Here is a 26066-nt window from a genome sequence, read left to right on the forward strand (position 1 = left end):
TTTTATTTTTTATCAAAAATATATTCAATAATGTATATTGAAAATCAATACATTTCTTTTTCGGACTAAAGTCCTATTCATACTTATATTAACCCATTTTGGTAGCTATGAAACAAAGTACATATATTTGACGTCTTGCATTATGGTATTAACCTATGAAAATTCAAATGTCACATTATTCTTAAATAGTTATTATAGCCTTGTTAAAGCTATTGAACCTTATAGTCTATGCCCACAATTTTGATAATTGCAATAAATTAATTAAAATTAACTTTCATTAATATCGACACAAGCAATTTAAATTCTTAAGTTTTATACAGTAGTTACTATAGTAAGAAATTACATCTACATACATATATATATTTATCACACATTTCGCATTGGAATTTGTAGTAATTACAAAATCTCTGTAATCATCGAATTGTGAATGTGAATGTGATTTTTTATAAATAAATAATCTACGCTAATCGTATTTTCCTAATATAAATATATGTACATAATAAACATATCACAAGATCATATAAATGATCTAACCTGTCAAGCAATTCATTGTTTTTAAAAACAAAAACGAAAATGAATGTGAGGAAAATATCATTTTTACTTAGAGTATTAAATTGAGCGTTGCATGACTTCTTAAAGTACCTCACCCGAAATGAAAACATTTTAGAATGATAGCTTGTCACCGGAAGCTAATTCCACACTTTTTAGCTATTTGAGGTGTATGAATGGATGCAATCGATAATAGCAATGGAATATCGTTTTCACTAAGATTAAGTGCTGTGGTTACAGTACTTAACTGGCAAAATTCTGTTTCGAGTAGAAAGGCGGCTAACGATTCCGATTGGAGAAAAATTTCTTGCATTTTCGATTCCAGAAATGCCAAACACTGAAAAATTTTTTTAACAATATTTTTTGTACCATACATAATTTTGCAAATCAATAGCAACACAAACCTCATACGCGGAAATTCCAGCGTTATTCATTGCATGCACGGTTTCGAGCATATTGGACACTAATTGCGACATTCCCACTGGAGTACTTTGTTCGCCTACGTATGGAAAATGTTGAAGTTGTGACGAAATCAATCGTACATCCCACTTTTCCATATCCGCTACGATAGCCACATTCTCAGCAGACAATGAAATTAGTGATGCAGCACGAGCTGATAAAGCCAGATCTTCTCGAAGTGACATCTGCCATTTTTCTGGAGGTGCACAAGTACCCTACAGTAATAAGCATTTCACAAATTATTTATCATAGCTTCGTTCAATTTCAATTAAAATTTAATTACCTGTAAGACCATATCAGACACGTAATGATCACTAACATTAAGAAAAAGTGACGGTACGAAACCTGCTCGCAATTTCATGCCATCTCCAGCACTTATTTCGTCTTCTTGCGGTATATCTCTAATTCCGGGTACCGGTAGTTTCACTAAATGTAATGCTTCATTTACTGCCGCACACTTTGCAGCAACAGATGAGATAGAACCGCGGTGTGAGGATACTTTACGTGTATTTGTGTTGTACGTCTTTTGTCGCTCCGTTGGAGATGGCGGTGAGCACAATTTAGGCTCAAGTTCTGCAAAATTATCTACAGACGAAGCTTTCAGTGTATCAATTGAAGCAGCTGAGCCGATAGGCTGCAAAGTACGCGTGCTAATCGATGGCATGTGTGTTGTCGGACTCCTCAACACTTTGGTCGCTGATTGTTGACAATGGGGAGAACGTATCTCATCTGTTTCAAATTCCAATTCAGTAGCGTTGGAGGGCGTTTGATATGAGTTAAGTATGCTATTGCAAACCATACATTCCGTAGAATTATCTGGTGTACTTTCAATAGCTGTCGACGCAGATGACGAACAATCTGAAGTTAAACTTTCTAACGTGACACCACCACTTTGTGTTTTAAATTTATTGCTCTTGTCCAATAACAGGTCATAGTTGGATAACACTAAATTTTTGCTTTTCATGTAGTTAGTGGCGATTTGCGGAAACTGTTCAAAGTTAAACTTAACGCCCGAGTGTCGCTTCGATGTTGGGCCGTGTGTACGTTGATGTAGTGGACAAAGTTGTTGAGTGCTGCCGGTATTAGAGTCATCCACATGTGTTGTTTTTGTACCCTCTTTTTCAATAGCTGTTATAAGATCTTCGTTGCTTTTCTTAATGTTAACAAGTGGCTCATTTTCGCCTAACATAAATACAACACCTCCTATAGAATTTGCATTTACATTGGCACGATTCTTCTGACAATTATCAAAGTGAATTTCTTCTTCTAAACTCACATTTTCACGACGCGGCTCTATGCCCCATGTCATGCGATCAGTCTTTCCCATGCTATTTTGTGTAATTAGATCTGAAAGCGACAGATTAGTCATGGGTTCATCTAATTCCATTTGATGTCGGAGTTGTACACCATCACCAGAATAAGACATATTCAATGCTTTCTCTCCCCGTTGTAGCTGCTTTAGGCTGACACCTTCTTTTACAACTTGCCAGAAAAAGTGTCTCTTTCCTGTATCCACAACCCCCTCATCCGCTAATGCAAAGTGTCCTTCAATACCAGTATCTATTTCTATGGCTTCTACAGCACCTTCTTCACTTGTACTACCACCACCGAGTGAACTTTCATCTTCTATGCACAGTTCTTCATTATCAGGTGTTGTAATTAAAACTCTTATTTTTCCCTCTTTCTCTGCTAGAGACATACTGTTACAGCTGTTTTGAGATGTTCCCATTTTTAACAACGATTTTTTTTCAATGCCTGTGTCCATTAGGTAATTTCCAATTCGCAATTCTTGTTGAACAAAGCGGGAATCTCTAAACGCCAATACATTGGGAATTTCATTCTTTTTTAACGTGCGGACAACTTGAGCACCATCCATCTCCTCATCACTGCTTTTCTCTTCTTCCCCTACGGTCTCTTCAGATAATTCTCCACTATCTGATATAGTGTTTAAATTTTGTTTACAAGTGTGTGTACGTTTTAGCCCCCCGCCACCGTTTATTATGTCCCCAGAGAGAGATGACTTTTTGGGATTAGAACCACGTTGATATGATCCGTTGCTACATTTCTTTAATACTTCATTTTTTCGCTTTTGAAGTAGAGAATTAAGTGTATCCTTGTTAAAGTCTTCACGCTTAGCTGAACGTCTCACTTCCCCACATCGTATGAAATAGGTGAGTATGTTAAGCAGTCTTTCCACTGCTAATTTTTCTGTGCCATATATAACCGTCCGCGCTAATCGTGGTGGCAGTCCAATAGCTCCATATAGGTCCCCCATTTGTGCCCAGAGGGCATTATAGGGATGTTTCTGTGAGACTTGTAGAAGTTTGGCGCGTTGTTCTATCGCTGCTGTAGATGACTCAGTCACGGAAGATATGGAATTAAATGCGGCAACTGTGGATACCCAACCCAGATGGTGCGTTAAAATGGCCGTCAACATAGTGCTGATAAAACTATAAAAAGTAAATAAGTTCATAAAAGATTTTTTTATTTCCATATTTTAGAATTTATATAGCACCTACAAATTAGTATCCTTAGTATCAGCAAATGTAAGCAGCCAACATAATTCTTTCATAAATTTTTCTGCAACGCTCTTTGAATACTTGTTGCCGCTGGTGGTTATACTGAGCCAAATAGGGCATTTGATGCGAGGTGCAGTGAACAAGTCGCTAAACCACTGTTGTGTCTCCAGCCATGCTTGAAACATAATCTGTAAAACATTATTTATTTGGATGTAAAATAATGCAAAGCTCTTATATATATACGGATAATATGTGACAATAAGCACTCTAAGCCCACTTTCTGTACATATTTCAACTAACCTGGTAAAATTCTTTATGATTAATGTACGCTCGCTCCGTACAAGCACGCAACCGACCCAACATCGATTCCAGCAATGCTATGTGCTCACTACAAAATAGTTCCATCTCCTCTTCAAAAGACTCACTCATAGTGATGCACACAGCCAAGCCCAGCTTAGCACGTCGATGCGAAGGCTTACCGCCAACACTTGACAACGTATCTCGACGTCGGCCAATTTCTGGGTTACTGCGTGATTCATTCGCACTATAACTGGCTCGTCTGTAATTCGGCACACCCATATTCCCGCCTTCACTGCCTCCACAATTGGAATTCCCCGTTGACGAATAGTTATCACTGATAAATCCAATTAAATCATTAATTGCATGTTCATTCTCAAACGATGTGCGTAGATTACGAGAGATGCGACGCTGAAGGCTACCGTCACTTGTATTATCGTCGAACAATGGTGTATATGCAAAATATATTGACTCAAAATTGTATTTTTGCAATGTGTCTATTTGCTCCGACGACATGGAGCCGAGACTACTGCGTGTAGAGTACTGATACGATGCTGACCATTGATCGCTGGACATTTGACTTCTACTCATGCCGTCGTAACCCGAATCGGTAACAGTGCTGTATGTTGACGATAAACGTGGTACACTATCCGCTCTACCACCATCAGAAGCTGTTGATAATGACTGTTGATCTGGTACATCCAGCGGGCTAGTTATAAAACTATTACGATCGCTTGGAGTCAGGCTAAATTGTCGGCCAATGCTCAAAGGATAACCCAGCATTGAAAAAGAACTCATCGAAAAGTTGTCCATCGAGCCATGTTCACTAGATATAGAAGTACGTGGTGTGGCCAAACTGTTTGTGGAAATAGTCGAATATGGCGAATGTCCATTACCAGAATAGACTGGTGTGAGAAAAACTTGTGAACATAAGATACGAGGTGGCTGTTGTAACCAATGTACTTTAAAAGCTGTTCCGCGAAAGGACATAGCCGACGCTCCGAATACCATTTCTCCAATATTAGTAAATTCTGCAGAGTTTGGTTGTACATGCTAAAAATTTATAAATTAAGTATAATATTATATTAGAAATCAATTTTGTTTATATGTAAATGTATTACATTAATGTACTGTTTCTCACCTTATAGCCATATTCTTCACAAACTTCAATGAAACTATTACTGGAATGTGTTTTATAAGCTTGAGATTTACCACTATTTGCGTTACCATTTCGACTGCGATTGTTTGTAGTGTATTGACTGAATCTTGTAAAGCGATCAGTACCGCTTTTGCCAATGTTGCCATTTGTTTCCTTTAGTGTCACTTTTTGCAGTGCGTTGGAGTCGAACAACAACTTGCGGCCGGTCTTGTCGCATTCTCGATAAAGGAGGACTCGCACTTGTCGACCATCAAATGGGAATTGGCTGTAAATGAACAAAGGGAAACATTATAGAAAATTAAATCAGTATTGTAAATTCAAAATTTATTGCATAAAGATGAATATATGGACATATTGTAGTTTTCAGAAGACATCAGATAACAAATAAATCTTTCCTGCTGATTTTCAGTAAAGAGTAAATATATACTATACATACATATATATAAATGTTAAGGGGAGAGTGAGAAGGGGGTTATAATTTTTTTGGTAAAGGTTTTTTGTTCTCAAAATTCACCAAGTTGTTTATGATAAATCAAAGCAACAATGAAATTTTACAACTTTAAAGCGTTTTCCCCAAAAATACTGCACTGATCGTTTTGATTTTTTAACATTATTCGTATACATATAGGGGTTTCATATAGTCCCATAAAGTTGTAAGCTATAACAAACGGAAAACATAGCTTTGAGAATTGTAATTGCAAAAACTCATTTTTATATGTAAATCAAAAAACATTTTTTTAAACAAGCGTAAAAGTTTATGGTTTTATGATTTTACGATGCGTTTCGACAAGTTTTGAGTCCCCTAATAATTTACGAGATAACACTGAAGTTTTTTTGCTGTCATTGCCGTATTTTTTACTATTTATCCATAAATTAACTGAATATTCTTCAAATTTCATACTATAATGTACTACTGGTTTCTAAAAATAGATTTTTTAACTATTTCATAAAAAAAATTCATAAAAATGGGTCTTGTTTTACATGAAATAATCCTACTCTCCCCTTAATGCTTGGAATAAGTATGTGAAAATAAATTAAATATAAATTACACATTCATAATTGAAGTTGACATTTAATATGTTAAGAAAAAATACATACATTGTACGAATATTTCAGCTTTCAGATTTCTATTTAAAAAATTTGCATGTGTTATATCTGCACACATTCACACGTATGCATTCTACAAGAGAGTCTGCTAATTTTAGCGAAGCACGTGAGCATTATTCATTAAAATCATGAGTGTGCTAACCAATTTAAGTTGAGTGGGCATGATAGCAGCGATAGCGATCATTAGCTCTGGCAAGTAGTTTTTTTACAGAACGAAAAGATAAATAACATATGGTTATTCTTTCGCTTTATTTGAATTTTTTTTTTTTTTTTTTTTTTTGAAATATTGCAAGAATGAAAGCTTGGATGACTTCAAATTCAGTTCCTACAAATTGCATTTGGATATTATTGTACTTGAAAGTAGTGAAATTAACCGAAATATGCTACTCTAACATCTAAGTCTTAACTATCGAGTTTATTGTATAGCAGAAATATATATATATTATTTATTAAATAAATATAGATATTCGTACACACTTACTTGTTGCGCAAAATAACGGAACGCATTCGCAAAGGTGAAGAACCTTAAACCACAATTTTATTAATTTTATAATATATTAAGCAGATTTTTCAAATTTTTGACAAATATTTCTCGCTTTGTTGCCAATAGTCAATAAACAAAGACCAATTAATTATCATGGTGGAAAATATAAAAGAGCCGCCGTTCAAGTTGATAAAACATATAAATTGCACATGTCTCCATACATTTGAAAAATAAATATCGCTTCACACCGTTGCTTTCTCACACTCTATGATTAACGTGAGGTTGTAAAATATGAATAGGCGGATAATATCATTCACATTATCGGTATATGCACATATGGTATTTATACAGCTAAGCATAGAGAGAATCGCGCGCCATAAGAAACAATTGAGAAGACGGTTTTGGTACTACGAACACTTTCACACGCAGACTAAGGTAGAAACTAGCCCGTTACCGTTGTTCTTGGGTCAAAACTTTAACTTCACTGTTTTCTTTTTTTATAGAGACGATATTAAAGATTGAATAAATCCCAATACTAGAAAATAGATTTTTCTTCTATATAAAGTTCAACTCGTGTCATTATTTTTTATTTGCCACTAAAATTGATTCGCACTTGCTTAAATTTCAAAAATAAATAAATTTAATTATAAGCGTATTACAATATGTGAAGCGAGCTACTTGAACGCATTCTGCGTTGTGTTTTGCTAGAGATTGTAGCCACAGTAGCTGACTTTATTTGTCACAATTGCCTAACTGTTTTCACGTTATCTTGATATATTTTTATGCGTTGTGCTAGCTTCGCTCTCGCCGGCCGACTGAGATGGTGTTCGGCATCCATACATAAATAGCAGTGAGCAAACTCAACACATTAAAACAATTCATACGATCTGTTTTAGAAACTCGGACGTCAGCAAACCAAATAAATGGTTGGGGTGAATTTTGTATGCAGCTCACATGATCTGTCCAGTCAATAAACTGTACATAAACGCGCACAAACGTGCTGACCAATACAGCAATTAAGTTTCTCACTGGTAGACCAATTGGCTCCCAAGTACAACGATTGGGTAAATATATATACATATGTACATATATATACATAAAATATATTTGTATATACATATATATACTTACATATACATGTACCTACATATATAATATATATGTAAATTTCCATTTCATGTTAGCTTCCAATTTTCCTTTTCCAAACCTTTTAATCTTAAAAGTCGTTCATGTTAACTTTCAACAGTGTTCATTAGCGTTGGTTTAGCAGCTATTTCTAAAAAGCTTACATACATACATATATACATATAATTACAAATATGTTAAGAAGTTTGGAGCATGGTTACTCTATATAAGTACATATTTATTTATTTAAATATACAGACGCCAATCGCCATTATACAAATAAAATAAGAATTTATATGAGGGGTAAGATTACAATTTATTAAATCGACAATTTAAAAATTTATCATTGGACTAACGGTATTGTAATAGACGTAATTTAATTTCTGGAATAAAGGTACTGAGCGAGCCACTATGGAAATCCACTTCGTTGTATAGACGAGCTTAGCGATGCGGTTGTGAGGGCCTTTAAATGCATAGTTCTTGATAGTTTTTAGTAGATGATTGCATCTTAACGACGGATCCGCAGGGGCGTGTTCGAAACAGCTGTTAATATCAGACGCTTCAATCAAATCACTCACTACTTTAAAGAAAACCATTAAGTTAGCTAACTGGCGGCGTACTTACCGGTTGTTGACGTTGAATTGGTCGTAGATGTTATTTATTGAATTACATATATTTTTCAGAAAGGCAATAACAGTAGCCTAAGCTCTCACAGAGTTTAATTTGTATTTTTTTGATACGCTATATTTGAATATAATTCTTTCGAATGTCTTTTTTCATTATAATATTACGGAAACACCGTCCTTATTAGAGCAATAAAAGCCAAATCGACAATTTCTGATGTTAAGTATTTATACATTCTTGCGAGAATAACTCAAAATCGAATTAAATTGAATATTTGGTAAAAGGTATCCCAAAAATGGACCGATTTAAAAAGTGGTATTTGTGGATGTATTTCAGTAAAAATTATTAATTAATATAAACTTAATTATGACAATATACAAGTATATTTAGAGGTAAAAATTTAGGAATAAAACACATTTGGAGAAAAATAAAATAATTATATATACATACGTATATAAAGCTTATTATGGTTTTGAAACAAGTTCAATTAGGTGTTGATAAACTGAATTACATCATTTGGAGTTATAATTTTGCGCTAGTTTATGAAGTCTGTCCTAACTGGCCCTTTATTAGCCAATAAAAGAGCTGAAGACATCTCGACGTTGGATCGTTTGAAATAATTTTTGGAAATGGAGTTCTCCGCAAGAGAACTAAATATATGTATGTATATATTTTTTAAATCGGTCCATTTTGGATAGAAGATATTCTTAGCATATACAATTATTATAATATATATATATAAATATATATACGTACAAGTATATGCTATTAAAATAGACCTTCGAAAGCAAGTATTTTTTACAAATTCCTTGTGTTAACATTATACATGGGCCAAGTAGCGCTCAGTGAGAGGATCGTTTGCGATCGCTACTTTTTCTACAATTTAGACCACTCTAACATATGATAATAAATCAACCGCAATAAAACCATATAATTTGATACGGTAAAAGAAATTATTTTGAATGTCATACCGTACACTTTTCTTATTCTTCAAATTGCGGAAGTGCGGAATTTTATTTAATTAGTAATGATATAAATATGTTTCATTAATATTGTTCATGGCAATAAGTCTATAAATTTAGACATTTTTTTCATATCTAAAATTTATTTCATTTTCAAAATTGAAGCAGTCGACGTTGTCCTAATCCTAGAACCAGAGCTTGTCTGATGGCCAGACATGAATCCAATGTTTTTCTTTTACCTAATTTCCGCAACGAGGATTTCGTCACCAGTACGCCAGAGGCAGTGTCGGAGAACTCTGGCCTGTCTCAGCCACATATCAAGAAGACTAATTTGAACATGTATTGTTGGAAGTTTCAATCACATATAATTTCATACAAAGTGCAATTCGAACAATTTCTATATGAAGCACACTATAACAATATTTATGTAGCTAATTTTATGTAATATAAAAAGCAGAATTCCAACAAAATCGTTAAGTCAGTATGCACTCCAAATGAAACTTGACTTGGACAGATCTACAGTAATCCAAAAAAGAAAAATTGTATAGAGTATTATGTTCATTATAATAGTTAAAATTTTTTAATTAAAATTCATATTCGTAACAAAAACTTCAAAAAGCGAAAACAACTCAAGATTCGAGAACCAAAAAACGTGTACCCTATAATTTCATTAAAAATATTGTGTTATATGACAATACACTGACATTATTAGTATTTTGTATGATCACCCTTGGTATCCAGGATAGCTTGTACTTTTCTTTATCAATTGTAATTCAGTTTCCATGTATGTCAACAAGTGCTCAATAGGGCTCTATGGAAGATGAGGTTGTACTTTTCTTACGTGGTGTAATAGCCATTCCCTAACTATTAAGGCTGAATACTTTGGATCGTTATCGTTTGATTGGGCCAAATTATTTTTTGAAAATATTCAAATATTCAACTTGGTTCATTATGCCATCGATAAAAACAAGACTGCCGACGCCATTCGAACTCCCCACATCATTACGCTATCTACACCATGCTTCACTGCTGTTTACATTTTGCTTCTTTAGAGCCTGTCCCTCTTTTCGACACACAAACCGACATCCATCAGACCCAAATAAAATTATTATTAGTAAAATTTGAATCATCAGTAAAAACTGCGGTATCTCAAAATTCATTCTGGTAGTGCATATAATTCTTTATAATCGTGAAGGAATATTTTTATTTTACAAATATGGCTTTTTACGCGTATATGTTCGGAATTCGAGTGAATGCAAAAAACCGGACCGTTTAAGAAAGGATATCGGCTATGGAAGCTTATTTTAGTTGCTTGGCGATGATTACTGCTTAAGTTTCGCCCAATCTTTCTTTCTCCTTGGGGTGTGCAAATTTTTGTGGGTTTTCCACTATTACTTTGTCTGTCTACGTTTCAATTTTTTTTTGTGTATTTTTGGATTAGGTACTGTACCGTAGTATGTGGTTTTTTAACAATTTCTCCAATTTCGCGGGTATTTTTACCTTCATTACAATACGTAGTAGAAATTTTGCATATCCATTGATGTTTGTTTGTTAGCCATTTTTGGTTACTGTATTTTTCTACAAAAATTTATAAAAACAATTGCTATGTATTCCCCAAATTTCTATGGAAAAAAATTATTGTCGGTGTCGCGAGGTGTGAGTTGTTTATAGTTAGTGTGTTAAAAAATGTCAACAAAGCAGAATAAATCATTGCAAATTAGATGAAATTTGCGAAAAACGGCACCTGGCCGAAAAATAGCTAAGGTTAGAATCACATTTATGTTGCGCAGATGGTTCGCGTAAATTGAATTCATTGATAATTGGTAAATCCGCATCCCCCGTTGCTTCAACAGTTTGGAAAATCCAATGGAATATGCTAAATCGCAAAAGTCTTGGATGAATTCAGACGACTTTGGGTTATTGTGCAAGGTGGGTGGTGTTGACGACAGCACTGAAGACATCGAAAATTGGAACGATGTTCAAAATACGGAAGATGACGCAGATTTCGAAGTGTCTGACAATGAAGTTGAGGATCCGTTATCAAGGAAAATATGCAACACAAAGTGAGTTTTTCGGAAGCAGTTGAATGCATCAATACCTTGACAAATTGGTATGAAAACAATAATGATGCAACTCAGATATCAAACAAACAAATTAATATGTACAAATGTATGTATAATGTGAAAAAGTACAAACTAAATCTAAGTTTTTCGAGTTTTTTTTCAAATTCGAAAAACTTTTGGAAAAGTTAATATTTCAAAATAGTAAAATACTCTTGGGACATTTTGGTTAACTTTTTCGCGATTCTACTGTATATATCAACCGAATCGATGCACATTTTTTCTATATTGATGCAATCTTTTTTACGTCGTGTGAAGTTTGATCTACACATGCCAATTGTTATAACATAAAAAGTCACAGAGCGCAAAATCTGGCAAATATGATTGCTGAGCGATGACTATGTTTCGCCCAAAAGCCAGTCGCAAGCAATCTAGAATGTGACGGAAGCTTTCAAGATTTTTGTACAGGTCTATCATCGACACTCTTCATATCCAAAACATTTACCAAAATGGTTGAGTCGATTCATAAGAGATGCTAAGATTTCTGCTGTCTTTCTCATGCCAAGAAGATTTTAAACAGTCTCTTTAACCTTTGGATGTTATCGTCCTTTACAGAGGTGGCTAGACGACTCGTATGACGCAAGTTTTCTATTGTAAAGATAAAAGTTCTAACAAACTCATTGTTCAATTTTTATTTGCATAGTAAAAATCACCAGACAAACCTTTCGCGTCGTAAACAAACAAGCAACAATCGCACCCTAATTGACATATATATGTATGTAGATCAAATTTCACACGAACATAAAAATGGTTGTAACAAACTAGAAATACAATTTTTATCGATTCAGTTTCCGCGTGCAGTTTAAATGGATTTTGATTTTGAATGTAAAAATAACGTAAATTTTGCATTATCTATGTAAGCATCAAAACCATAACCGTGTGAAGCAAAAAAAAATTGCCAGATTTTATATTTTTATGTTCAATAGATACATCAGCGATAACAAAAGATAATGCAAATGGAATAAAAATACAAAAAAAAATTATATTATCATTTTTGTTCTCGTGATGTACAATAGTGTGAACCATGTGTCTGATATTATTAAATACAAATGCATACATCTGTATGATTATGTACTTACAAATTATTGATGTTAATTAGAACATTTAGCAACTATTACGAACGAAACCTCAGGCCCAAAAGAAAATAAATACAGAGCCACATGCTATTTAAGCAATGTACATATATAGGACAGCATATGACTGTCGCACATCCAAGTTTGATTTACGACAAATATAAAAAAAATGATGTGTTAAAGTTGTACAACATTTTTAATGATCCTTCATTGGTTGGTGTTTCATTTCAGGTATCCTGATAAAACCTTATCGAATTTGGTTGGAAGAAAAATGTTCACGAAATTTGGCGAGGCAACTCTATATTCATCGATTTTTTTGGAATCTAATGTTATTATAGTTTCGGTGCAACCGAAACTGGCGTTTCTTCTTGCTTGAACATCACTTCTGGTAAAATTATTCGGTCAGAAACGTTCGTAAATAAAAAAAAGTGAATTATACATATTTTTTTTTAAAGACACTCACTTCTATCTGGCAATTTGAACAGGTGTACAATACTTTCGTAGAACAGAATATTGTTAACAAAAAAACAACAAAATTCCGTTATTTTTATTTTGCGTTGCTCTCTTTATGATACATTTTAATATTTGCACCAAAAATCTATTATTCATTAAAATAGTACGGGAATAGACGGGATAGTTGAAAAAAAATAAAAAAAGGAATTTAACTGCCATCTGTAAGTGTGTTCAAATAATATAGAATTGTGTGATATAAATTTATTGAAATCGGTCTTTATTTTTTTTAGCAGGTAGATGAAAGGATTGCTTAATCGAAAAGCGAGAACCAAGAGTTAAGTTAAGAGATCAGGGCAAGACATATAAAGAATAAATTAAGTTTGCGAAAGACCATATGTATTGGCCCGCCGAAAAGTGGCGCAATATTTTATTTACGGATGAAAAGCAGAATTGTTTTGTTTTGTGGTATCCGCTCCAGACAGTATGTTCGTCGTCCCCCAAACACAGAATACCACCCAAGATACACCACAAAGACAGTTAAGCATGGTGGGCTAAAGATTATGGTGTGGGCTTGTTTCTCGTATGCTGGCGTTGGTCCAATCTCTTTGATCAGTGGCATTATGGACTAAGCAGTGTACGTTAATATATTGAAAGATGTAATGATGTATACTGGTTGGGAAATGCCATTAAAGTGGGCATTTAAGCAGGATAAAGATCCTAAACATACGAGCAGACTAGCAGACTAGCTAAATAGTGGTTTGCATCTGAAAGCATCAACCTGATGCCATGGTCAGTACAATCTCCGGACCTAAACCCGATCGAAAAATTAAGGTGCTTTTACAGCACAAAGCTTTGGCAAGTTGTTAAGGAGCCTTGAACTCAAATCTCTGTGAAACGTTGATTCCATGCCACGCCGATGCCTAGCCGTTATGAACAACAACGGATTTAAAACAAATTATTAGACCTAAGGAAACATATTAAACATGAAATATTTACTGTTACTTTAATATTCTCAGTTTTATCCTTTTTTTAATAGCCACTGCTATTTTCTTGAACAGCATAATTTTCCAATTTTATTTTAATTTTAAACCTGTATGTAAACTAAATTTTTTTTTGCTAAATAAAACTGTAAAAATATCATACATTAATTAAAAATTAGTTTTTTATAACTTTCTGATCGAATATTGTTCTTATCATGTGATTTGACTGTTAAATAGTTAGTAGCCACCGGCACTATTATTTTCATGAACACAGCTGAATATGTATATGAATGTATGCACATGTAAATCTTCTTCTTCTTCTTAATTGGCGTAGACACCGCTTACGCGATTATAGCCGAAATAACAACAGCGCGCCAGTCGTTTCTTCTTTTCGCTACGTGGCGCCAATTGGATATTCCAAGCGAAGCCAGGTCATTCTCCACTTGGTCCTTCCAACGGAGTGGAGGTCTTCCTCTTCCTCTGCTTCCCCCGGCGGGTACTGTGTCGAATATTTTCAGACCTGGAGCGTTTTCATCCATCTGGACAACATGACCTAGCCAGCGTAGCCGCTGTCTTTTAATTCGCTGAACTATGTCAATGTCGTCGTATATCTCGAACAGCTCATCGTTCCATCGAATGCGATATTCGCCGTGGCCAATGCGCAAAGGACCATAACCCTTTCGCAGAATTTTTCTCTCGAAAAATCGTAACGTCGACTCATCGGTTGCTGTCATCGCCCAAGCCTCTGCACCATACAGCAGGACGGGAATTATGAGTGACTTATAGAGTTTGGTTTTTGTTCGTCGAGAGAGGACTTTACTTTTCAATTGCCTACTCAGTCCGAAGTAGCACCTGTTGGCAAGAGCAATCCTGCGTTGGATTTACAGGCTGACATTGTTGGTGGTGTTTACGCTGGTTCCAAGATAGACGAAATTATCTACAACTTCAAAGTTATGACTCTCAACTCAAGTCGCTAGTGCGACGACTGTTTGTTTGATGACAGGAGATATTTCGTCTTGCCCTCGTTCACTGCCAGACCCATTTTCTGTGCTTCCTTGTTCAGCCTGGAGAAAGCAGAACTAACGGCGCGGGTGTTGAGGCCGTTGATATCAATATCGTCGGCATACGCCAGCAGCTGTACACTCTTATAGAAGATGGTACCTTTTCTATTTAGTTCTGCAGCTCGAACTATTTTCTCCAGAAGCAGGTTGAAGAAGTCGCACTTGTCTGAAACCTCGTTTGGTATCGAATAGTGACATGTAAATTATTTTCGGTTGAGTAAATATGTATGTATGTATGTATACATACCAGGTGCGAAAAACGGGATCGCGATTGGTAACTAATCAATGGCTTTAAATGGCGCAAGTAGGACAATCTTCTGCATGTTATCGCTCCTCAACGAACTTTCATTTGTTTACAATTATAACGTTTGTTTTGGTTCTCAATACTATAAAGTTCTTATGATCAGTGCCGAATCAGTGACAAATCTTTAAATAACAAAATGCTTACCAAACCTCTTCCAAACTACTACCAATTTGTTATCATCAAAACAGCAGACGTTTTATTTCATTTCACATTGCTAAATATATGTATTTATGTATGTATCAAATAATTAGGTTTGACAACAATTAATAGTAAATAACATTGAGGACAAAGCAGATAATATTAACAATTTTCGCTTAAAATCATATGTATGTAGATACAAATTGTATGTGCTTCAGTATGTGTTTAAACATATTACAAGAAAACTTTTGTAAACTACTATGTAAAGAAATGAAATGCACTGATATCTAAATCTCCATTAAAATATTACACAGCTCGAAAACTAAATTTTTGTTTCGTTGCTCTAGATATCTTAGGAAATTTTTATGTTTTCATGTGCCCAGATTAAAAAAAAATTGTTCATAAAAGTATTGAACGTGCTTTTGCTATCACTACAAGGATTTTGCGCACTTTCTCGTGCGTACAAATATTAAGTGCTCTTTACCGAACATGAGAATAAAAATCAAACGTGCAGATACTGGGAATTTAGAAAATTATACTGAGGAACAAACAAAGCACTTCCTTCAGATTCTAAAGGTAATGGGAGAGAGATATCAAGGGTTATGAGATAGTTAAAAGATGGCAGATTACTGCTGGTTCTTAAAAAAAGATTGTTAACTGGAAAATTGTAAAATAAATGCCCTTGAATGGAATTTATTCAAATATATGTACATACATATATATTTTGTATATGAATTATTTTACATTTTACTTTTAACATAAAATGATAAAAAGTAGTCTAGTTTTAATAGCTTTTTCAACATTTATCGAATGTAATTGCAAAATCGACGGCTAAAAGCCAGATAGAAGTACACGTAAGAAAACACAAACTTGATTGTTGCCGTTTAAATATTGCATTATTCTATCATGCTTCAGAAATATTTGTAAGCTATTGCGAATTAATATAAAATTACGATTCAACCTTTTCTTGTTCAGTAACAACTTTCCGTAAATTCTGACTCATATGTAAAAAGACCACCGTTGGGACCTTCTCCAGGACTAAAGGAATACCTATGCAAACTTCCACGTCTTTCTGTGCTGAGGTTCGGACATTAAGGGCGCACATAATGAAATAATATTCCATTTTTCTATATAAGATACATATATGTACATACACATATGGTCAAAATAATAAGTATCGGGTGATTTTTTAAGAGCTTGATAACTTTTTTTTAAAAAAAAACACATAAAATTTGCAAAATCTCATCGGTTCTTTATTTGAAACGTTAGATTGGTTCATGACATTTACTTTTTGAAGATAATTTCATTTAAATGTTGACCGCGGCTGCGTCTTAGGTGGTCCATTCGGAAAGTCCAATTTTGGGCAACTTTTTCGAGCATTTCGGCCGGAATAGCCCGAATTTCTTCGGAAATGTTGTCTTCCAAAGCTGGAATAGTTGCTGGCTTATTTCTGTAGACTTTAGACTTGACGTAGCCCCACAAAAAATAGTCTAAAGGCGTTAAATCGCATGATCTTGGTGGCCAACTTACGGGTCCTTTTCTTGAGATGAATTGTTCTCCGAAGTTTTCCCTCAAAATGGCCATAGAATCGCGAGCTGTGTGGCATGTAGCGCCATCTTGTTGAAACCACATGAGTCAACATTTAAATGAAATTATCTTCAAAAAGTAAATGTCATGAACCAATCTAACGTTTCAAATAAAGAACCGATGAGATTTTGCAAATTTTATGCGTTTTTTTTTAAAAAAAATATATGTTATCAAGCTCTTAAAAAATCACCCGATACATTGCTTTAGGCTGCAGTCATGATTGAATGTTTGGGGAAGTACACGAATGCAACTACGGCTTGATTTTATTAAATTCTATATGGTAGTACCTTTTATAGTGAAAAGAAAATGCTGAATCCCCTCTTTGAAGTGGGCGTGGCAATTTATTGTTGATGTTCGTTTTCTAAGTGGTCAAAATAATAAGTACATTGTTAATTATTTTAAGATTTTCAGCAAATCGGACGATTTATTTTAATGGTTTGCTCTTTCGGTTGTATAGCTCCATGTTTATAACGCATTTAAAACTAAAAAATTGCATAGATGGGTAGAAAAAAGCGTTGCAGTGCGGAGAAAAAGGAAATCGTCTTAAACCTCAGAAAAGAGGGCCAAAGTCTTAGGAATATCGCTAAAACATTAGGCCATTCATTGTATTTCGTGCTCTAAGGATTAAAAATAATGTTGAAACTCGCGTTCGACCAAAAAAGACATCTACAAGGTCCCATTAACGTCTTCAAGAATATTATCACCCGATATTGGTAGCATAATATCTTCCCGAATGGCCCGACGAATACTATATCGAGCTAATTTACCTGGCAGTATAGCCAGAAGAATACGATTATTGCAAAAAAATATTTACAGATAAGATTACAATTCGCGAAAAATCCTGCAGAATGGTCCGGCACAAGTGGTTGGAAAAAGTGGGCGCAATATCTAGTGGAGCTACGAAACAAAAATTAATTCGTTCGGAAATGATGCCTGACGGAATGTTCATCTTCCGAAAGGCAAAGAATTGCATTCACAGTTTACAAAAAACACCGTTAAACACGGTGACAGCAACATAATGGTCTGGAGCTGCTTTTCGTGGTATAGTGAAGGACCAATACATCGTATTTCAAGCACCATGAATAGGTTCCAATGTAAAGATGTCTTGGAAAACACGATGCTGCCATATGCTGAGGAAAGTATGCCACTAATATGGAAATTTTAGCAGGATAATGATCGTAAGTATACTTGGTAAAAGATTGGTTCCATGACAATGGTGAGAGTTCTCTTAAATGACTATGTCAATCTCCCGGCTTGAATCCAATTGAAAACAAGTAAGGAAGGGCTAAGTTCGGGTGTCACCGAACATTTTATACTCTCGCATGATAAAGTGATAATCGAGATTTCATTATCCGTCATTTACATACATATTTTTCAAATACCGTATTTGTGTAAAGTTTTATTCCGCTATTATCATTGGTTCCTAATGTACATATGTATACATGTATATACAGAGAAGGCATCAGATGGAATTCAAAATAGCGTTATATTGGAAGAAGGCGTGGTTGTGAACCGATTTCACCCATATTTCGTACATGTCATCAGGGTGTTAAGAAAATATTATATACCGAATTTCATTAAAATCGGTCTAGTAGTTCCTGAGATATGGTTTTTAGTCCATAAGTGGGCGATGCCACGCTCATTTTCAACTTTTAAAACAAGCCTGGGTGCAGCTTCCTTCTGCCATTTCTTCCGTAAAATTTAGTGTTTCTGACGTTTTTTGTTAGTCGGTTAACGCACTTTTAGTGATTTTCAACATAACCTTTGTATGGGAGGTGGGCGTGGTTATTATCCGATTTCTTCCATTTTTGAACTGTATATGGAAATGCCTGAAGGAAACGACTTTATAGAGTTTGGTTGACATAGCTATAGTAGTTTCCGAGTTATGTACAAAAAACTTAGTAGGGTGCGGGGCCACGCCCACTTTTCCAAAAAAATTACTCCCTAATGCGATCCTTTGTGCCAAACTTCACTTTAATATCTTTATTTATGGCTTAGTTATGACACTTTATAGGTTTTCGGTTTTTGCCATTTTGTGGGCGTGGCAGTGGGCCGATTTTGCCCATCTTCGAACTTAACCTTCTTATGGAGAGAGATGATATCTCAATTTTTACTCAAGTTACAGCTTGCACGGACGGACGGACAGACATCCGGATTTCAACTCTACTCGTCACCCTGATCAGTTTGGTATATATAACCCTATATCTGACACTTTTAGTTTTAGGACTTACAAACAACCGTTATGTGAAGAAAACTATAATACTCTCCTTAGCAACTTTGTTGCGAGAGTATAAAAACCATTGGGGGGAGCTAAAGGAACAGATTAGAAAGCAATCGTTTCAAAATAGGGATCAGTTAGGGAATTTTGGGGATGAGATTCCAATTGATACGTTGCAGCAAACTTATCTCCAGTATGCCAAAACGAATTTCAAAAGGAATTGAAAATAATGGCGAATATACTAGATAATGATGAAAAATCAAATAGGAGACAGAAAACTCAAACTAATAAATTTTTTCATTCACAGATACCTGATGTACTTATTATTTTTTTTCCAGCCATTTTGTTTAGTCTTTTTATTATTTGCTAGAAATTTAAGTTCCTATTTCAACTATTATTACAAATATATTTATTTTTGTTATTTAAGTCATATATGAAATTAAATATGATATTATTTCTCTTTAAACATGAATAAAAGATAATTTATTAGTCATTGAATGCGACACGGGCGTAAGTATGTACATACATACATATGTATAGTATATGTATTTACCTTATATTGTCCAAATAAATTATAAAAATATAAACAATTGTACAAAGATATTATTGCCTGTTCGAATGTTAATAGTTATTTGAATAAAACTTTTGAAGAACTGATCCTAAGCAACTTACATTTTATGTTCTTCAAAAAAGAAAAAGTAAATAAATAAATTGCGTTCGGTATCTTTCCACGTTATTAATAATTATCAATAATAAATTTTACTATTTACGATACTTTGTAAGTATGTAGTACATATCAGTACTATTAATAATCAACAGAATGTTAATCAATTAATAGTCGTAGTAATGAAAACTAGTATTATAGTTATCATTAGCAGCCGGCTATCTAGACGAATTGAAAAAGTTCGTAATCATTTTATCATCGAATTGGGTGTTGTTGGGTCAGTTGGGACCAGCACAGACGTTTACTGCTAGCGACCGCAAGAGAAAATAAGCTAAAAGAATTAACGACCGCTGTGATTGTATGCTCACCTTGCGGATGAGTATAATATTAGAGGCATACCCCAGTTAAGCAAAATTAGGCTTAATCATATCAGAGAACATATTGTTGTTTCATTTGAACTTTAGTTTACTTTAAAAGAAATTTTACGCAAAATATGTCACAACGATTATTATTATTGGTTGTACACAATTTCAATCAAAATATCCTTAAAATAAAATTTAGAGAAACACGCAGGTAGAAATACACTCTTTATATAAATCTATATTGATATATAATTTTATATGCAAAAAAATTTAACTACAAATACCGATCACTTCAATTGTCTAAATTTGAATTTTCAACAAATTGTTTTTGTTTTGATCAAGCATCAATTCGTGCAAATGCTTATTGTTGTTTTATTAAAAATAAACAAAATTAAATTGAAGGCATATGAGATAGGCTCAAATATCAATTATTTCACCCAATCATATGCATATTCTGTCGTTTTGTTTAATATTAGTTTTATTTATTTATTAGTCGCATTTGCTTTTTGTATTTATTTTTGAATCTAGCAAATTTTACTATACCATACTTTATTGGCAACCCTGAACACACTGGGAGCGTTAAGAGAGTGAGTAAATAATACGAATAAAACAAAGTAAAAAGGCAATATCAGCAAGAGACCAGTATGCGAACATATGACATAATAATCACGGGTGGCAGCCGATTAGCGAGTCATGTGATTGTTTTTATTTACAAACTCTTTCATATACATTTGTATATATGTAAACATATGCACGCGTTGGCGAAAAACACTAGACTAGCAAGCATCATTATATTGCAGATTACAGATGCACATACATAGATACATATATACGAATATACCTATTATTTTATTTTGCGATCTTGTTTGCAAATTAATGAACAGTCCGATTCAACTCAAAGGCTACTAGCTTATGTGGCAGAGTGCCAATTTGCATTCGCTTTACTACTAATGTATAGGAACATACTTACATATAAATGTATGTGTATGTTCGTAAATAAAGTTTTTGCGCCTATTTTGTAATTCAAAATTAATAATATTTTGTCCCCTATAAAGTCGAAATCATAAATGAAAACCATTAAATTTGTAGATGAATGAATTCCCTAAATAGGGGTTCATAGATTATACCTCAGCAAATTATACAAAATTTCTTAAAGAGAAAATAATAGTGCAGTATGGTAAATGAAAATGGATAGAGCAATTCTGGGTTAAAATAATTTTATCATTACAATTTAATTTAATTTAATTTAATTATATATACAAAATGTTTTTGGCCACTCTTCCGCTGAAATGCAATATTTGAAAAAAGAATAGATTAAAAAAATTGATAAGAATACTAATTATTTGTATGTTTTATAGGATACTGATTGATTCTCTTACAACTTTGGCTTGCTTCAGGCTCTTGATTTGATAGATAAGTTTGAAGTATTCTTTTGTATAAATACGTTCACATACCATAAACATTTTTCGGATGAAGGAAATTAAGGATAAGCAAACTGCTGGGCAACACACAGATTTTTATGCTTTGACAAAGATATGTTGCATGTTTATTCCTTATTTCTTTAATTTCTATTAATTTTTAAGGGATCGAAATATATTTTTGAAATACATACATATGTATGTGTTTAAGTTAAATTTACTGAATCTGTAAAGTAAAAATAAGAAAACAGGAAATAAATAACAAAGAGAAGTCAAAACGAAAAGCGTAAATTCTGACTTGCTTTCTGTTTACTTCGCTTCGGCACGATTCCGATTAATTTGGCGGAGAAGTAAAAAAAAACGAATTTCCGTATAAATGGGGTATGTGCGGATAGGGCAGCTTCTCCAGAGGAGAAATATACAAAAATATTCCCGATTAAAAATTCAAAATTTTGCACTAAAAACACATGAGAGGGATTCTTTTGCTCTTGCAAAACCCTTGCGCTGTGCATAGTCCAGTCATTATAGTAAGTTCACCTCGGAATTCGATATACCCATTTATATGTCTGTAAATACTTGTATATTGACACCCTAAAGTTGTCTCAAAACCTACATATGGTAGGTATACAAGTATTTACAGGCAAATAAATGGGTATATCGAATTCCGAGATTCTTACCTAATTTAAGCTCAAATGACTGGACTAGCAAGAATTGCGGAATTTTCCTCTTGGACACGCAGAAAATTATTTGCAATGGCTGTCAAATATGTCAGACCGAAACCCATGTTTATTTTCGTGCAATGACACGTAAAAAAATAATTGCAACCCTGTGCTAGATGTCATTTTATTTAAATACATATTTTGACGTTAAATTGTTGAGGAAGGTAAATTTTAAATAGATGTTTCTAGCCATGTCTAGCCATGCACAATAGCCATGCACAATAATCATTTACAATAAATTGACTGAACCAGCCGTTCATATATCACTAGATTCTGCAATGGATACTCTCGTGGTCTTGTATATTTCGGTACAGGATTTTTGCAATCTGCAATCTTGCAAGACCAAGAGAAACCCCCTATGGTATTTCTCTATGTTTCACTAAATTCTTTTACATTTTTCACTTGGTATAATTTAATATACACTCTAAACATTGAAATAAGTTCACATTTCACTTTTATTTTGTAATATTTGACCCAAATTTATTAATTTAAAAACCACTTAGCACACTCATCGTTGCAAAGTATAGTTTGTTTACAATTATGAAGAAAACGAGCGTTGCCACATCTGTTTGTTATTTTGAGGTACCTACATATATAAAATATTTTATATTATTATTATATTATTTAATATTATTTTTGGAATTTGGACCTTGCGCAATCCATGCTGTTGCGGTTTAAAACACAAAACAAAAAATGCAAGCAACTTTTATGTACATTCGTTGTGGAAGATTAATATTAAAAATATTGAACATAACGTATTAGGGGTATTCTCTTGCTCTTGCAAGATTGCAGATTGCAAAAATACTATACCGAAATATACAAGAGCACGAGAGCACCCATTCCAGAATCTAGTGATATATGAATGGCTAATTCGGTCAATTTGTTGTGAATGACTATTAAGCATGGCTATTGTGAATTGGCGCACCTTCTGCATACATTTTTAAGAAAAAAAACTGTAACAAATCTTTAAAATTTAAATAGAAATAACAAAATTCATTTAAAACTTATCTTCCTCAACAATTTAACGATGTAAAATGTCTCTTTATGTAAAATGGCAACTACAACAGGGTTGCAATTATATTTTTGCGTGACATTGCATGGAAATATACAGAGGTTTTGGTCTGACATATTTTACAGCCCTTGCAAATATTTTTCTGCGTGTGTTTGTTGTTGTGCCGTTGTAAATCTGCAATTCTTGCACCGTGCACCGGGTTTTGCAAGAGCAAGAGAATACCCCTATTGTGTTTAAAATTGAAGCTGGCAACTTTTAAGAGAAATTATTTTTTTAATTATTTTTAGAAGTTTACCCCTATTGTTAGATTGGTTCATGACATTTACTTTTTGAAGATTTAAAATTTGACCGCGGCTGCGTCTTAGTGGTCCATTCGGAAAGTCTGGGGCAACTTTTTCGAAGAATAGAAATTATTTTTTTGGAATAGTTGCTGGCTTATTTCTGTAATTATTTTTAGCCCCACAAAAGTTTTAAACGATATATTTCTTGAGATGAATTGTTCTCATTTTGAATCGGCCATAGAATCCTGTAATAAATATTAAATGAAATTATGTTCAAAAAGTAAATGTCATGAACCAATCTAACGTTTCAAATAAAGAACCGATGAGATTTTGCAAATTTTATGCGTTTTTTTTTTAAAAAAAGTTATCAAGCTCTTAAAAAATCACCCGATACCATTTTGAATCGGGCCTTAATAAATATTAAAGGGCTTTAAAAAAAAAAACATTAAACGCATTAATGATTACCTATAGATATCTGCGGATTTATTGTATTGTTTATATTACCTTAAATAATTTTTGGAGTGTACCGCTTGATTGTTGTTATGTACGCGTGGACTAGTTACTCCACTTATTCCTCTGAAAATCGCCTCTGAAGTTCGTGAGTTTTCTAAAGATTTTACTGAAGAACCTGCTGGAGCAGAAGATATACCATGAAGAGATGTTGAAGCAGAACCAGACGTCGATGCAGACGTTGCAAGTGAGTTTGTAGTAGAAATGGTAGATGTATTGGCCGTTGGAAAAAAAAGTTTGTTCAACAATGCCATAATGTGTATGTTCAAAGCTGTTGAATTAAAACACACTTCTAACTTTTATATTAGTGTTCTTATGTCCGCACGCTACTGATTTTTCATCTTTAAAATTTTAGGCTAACTTATAGCTAACTCATATTTTCGTTGAAACCAATTTTATGTATTATCTGTAATCTAAAAAGTCATCACAACAAATTAATCATTATCATATGTTAAAACATGCTTTATTCGACATATATTTTTGAAATATTGCACTTTAAAACCATACACATTTCACTTAAAAAATTATGTGCATTTTGATATTATAATCGCCTAATACTTATCGTTTCGAATTATTTTTATATGAATGCCAATAAGCACATCATATATGTATAAACTTTTTTTACTCATAGGAGAGAGTAAGCACTATTTTCGCGACAAAAAGAAAATATATAACACGGATTTTAAAGAAAGCAGTAAATGTGCAACAACACAAACATAATCACACTATACAAAGCCATTAAAAATATCCGTCATTACAGAAGTCCTTGGACCACTTTCTTGGGTGTACTAAATTTTTATAAGAATATAGTTTTAACGATTTAAAACATTCTTAATTATATTGCTTTGTGGCAAAAATTTTTATGAGGCAGCTTCTTTTTATTTGTATAGTATCCACTATGCACTGCTTTAGAAATACACAATAAATTTATCACTATAACTATTTTCGGCGAAAACAAAGCACATACATTAATGGTTGTTTTTTATTATTCACATCAGTTTTTTTTTAGTTTCCCAAACAGAAACATTGTCCAACTTATGCTTAATTTGGTAGAAATTAAGCGAAAATAAATAAAATTCTAAATCTAAAATTTGAACTCATTATATATGTGACAAAGCTATTTATAATTACATTCGCTAAATTCGCAAAAATAGCAATTGTAGCAAACAAACTGCAATCCAACGTTATCCACATTTTTTGACATTTGATATAGACGAAATACTGTTCGTTTAATAATAAACACACGACTTTTTAGTGCGGTAAAATCACATTACAGCATGCCTACACGCGAAGCTCCTAATCTTATTAAAAACTTACAACCTTATACCACACACTTGTGTTTTCGATGGGCACGAATCTTTCGCCATACAAAACATAGGGATCCAATTTACATTCGTTTTTCAATACGTAAGCATGTGCTAGAACCAAGCGGATAATAGGTAATAAAATAGATATACATTTACTTAATTCTTAAAAAGTTTATTTATTGAATATTTGACAAGTTTTCTTATTTTGTAGTTAAGTGTTTTGACAACTTCTTGGATATAAACTGGTAAAAAATTATAAAAAGTATGTACATTTTAAAAAATTTTTGTATTAAATACAGACATACGTATATTTCATATAAAATAGTCTATATGGATTCAAATAATGGTACACAAAATGGGTCTTATGATGTAAAAATTTATTTTTGTACTTATATTCACAACTCTGTCGTATTAAAAACTGTTGAAGCGCGAAGAATTTGAATTTGGCAGCTCAAACGGAATTATGTGCAAGAATCATACATAGCCTAGTTAAAAAATTCTGCATTAATTAAAATAATCTTACAAAAATTTCTTGATTTGCTATTTTGCAGACCATACATGTTTATGTGTGTGT

At 33.4% G+C, this 26066-nt stretch overlaps 1 protein-coding gene across 3 annotated transcripts; it reads right to left on the bottom strand.

Annotated features, from left to right (window-relative positions):
- Positions 1–25392, bottom strand: LOC126762088 (folliculin-interacting protein 1). Of its 3 annotated transcripts, none has more exons than XM_050478584.1 (8): positions 25317–25392; positions 24180–24598; positions 4966–5248; positions 3828–4877; positions 3528–3715; positions 1292–3458; positions 954–1223; positions 1–886 (listed from the first exon to the last, which is right to left on the bottom strand). In XM_050478584.1, exons 2-8 carry the CDS (start codon positions 24437–24439, stop codon positions 680–682), a joined length of 4425 nt encoding a protein of 1474 aa, XP_050334541.1. In that variant the 5' UTR covers positions 24440–24598; positions 25317–25392; the 3' UTR covers positions 1–679. The 3 variants fall into 3 exon arrangements, with proteins under 3 accessions (XP_050334541.1, XP_050334542.1, XP_050334543.1); XM_050478585.1 differs by lacking the exon at positions 25317–25392 and adding an exon at positions 25153–25266; XM_050478586.1 differs by lacking the exons at positions 24180–24598; positions 25317–25392 and adding an exon at positions 6572–7151.
- Between the last annotated feature and the right edge of the window lie 674 nt (positions 25393–26066).

This window comes from Bactrocera neohumeralis, chromosome 6, assembly GCF_024586455.1.
Source record: "Bactrocera neohumeralis isolate Rockhampton chromosome 6, APGP_CSIRO_Bneo_wtdbg2-racon-allhic-juicebox.fasta_v2, whole genome shotgun sequence".
NCBI lineage: Eukaryota > Metazoa > Arthropoda > Insecta > Diptera > Tephritidae > Bactrocera > Bactrocera neohumeralis.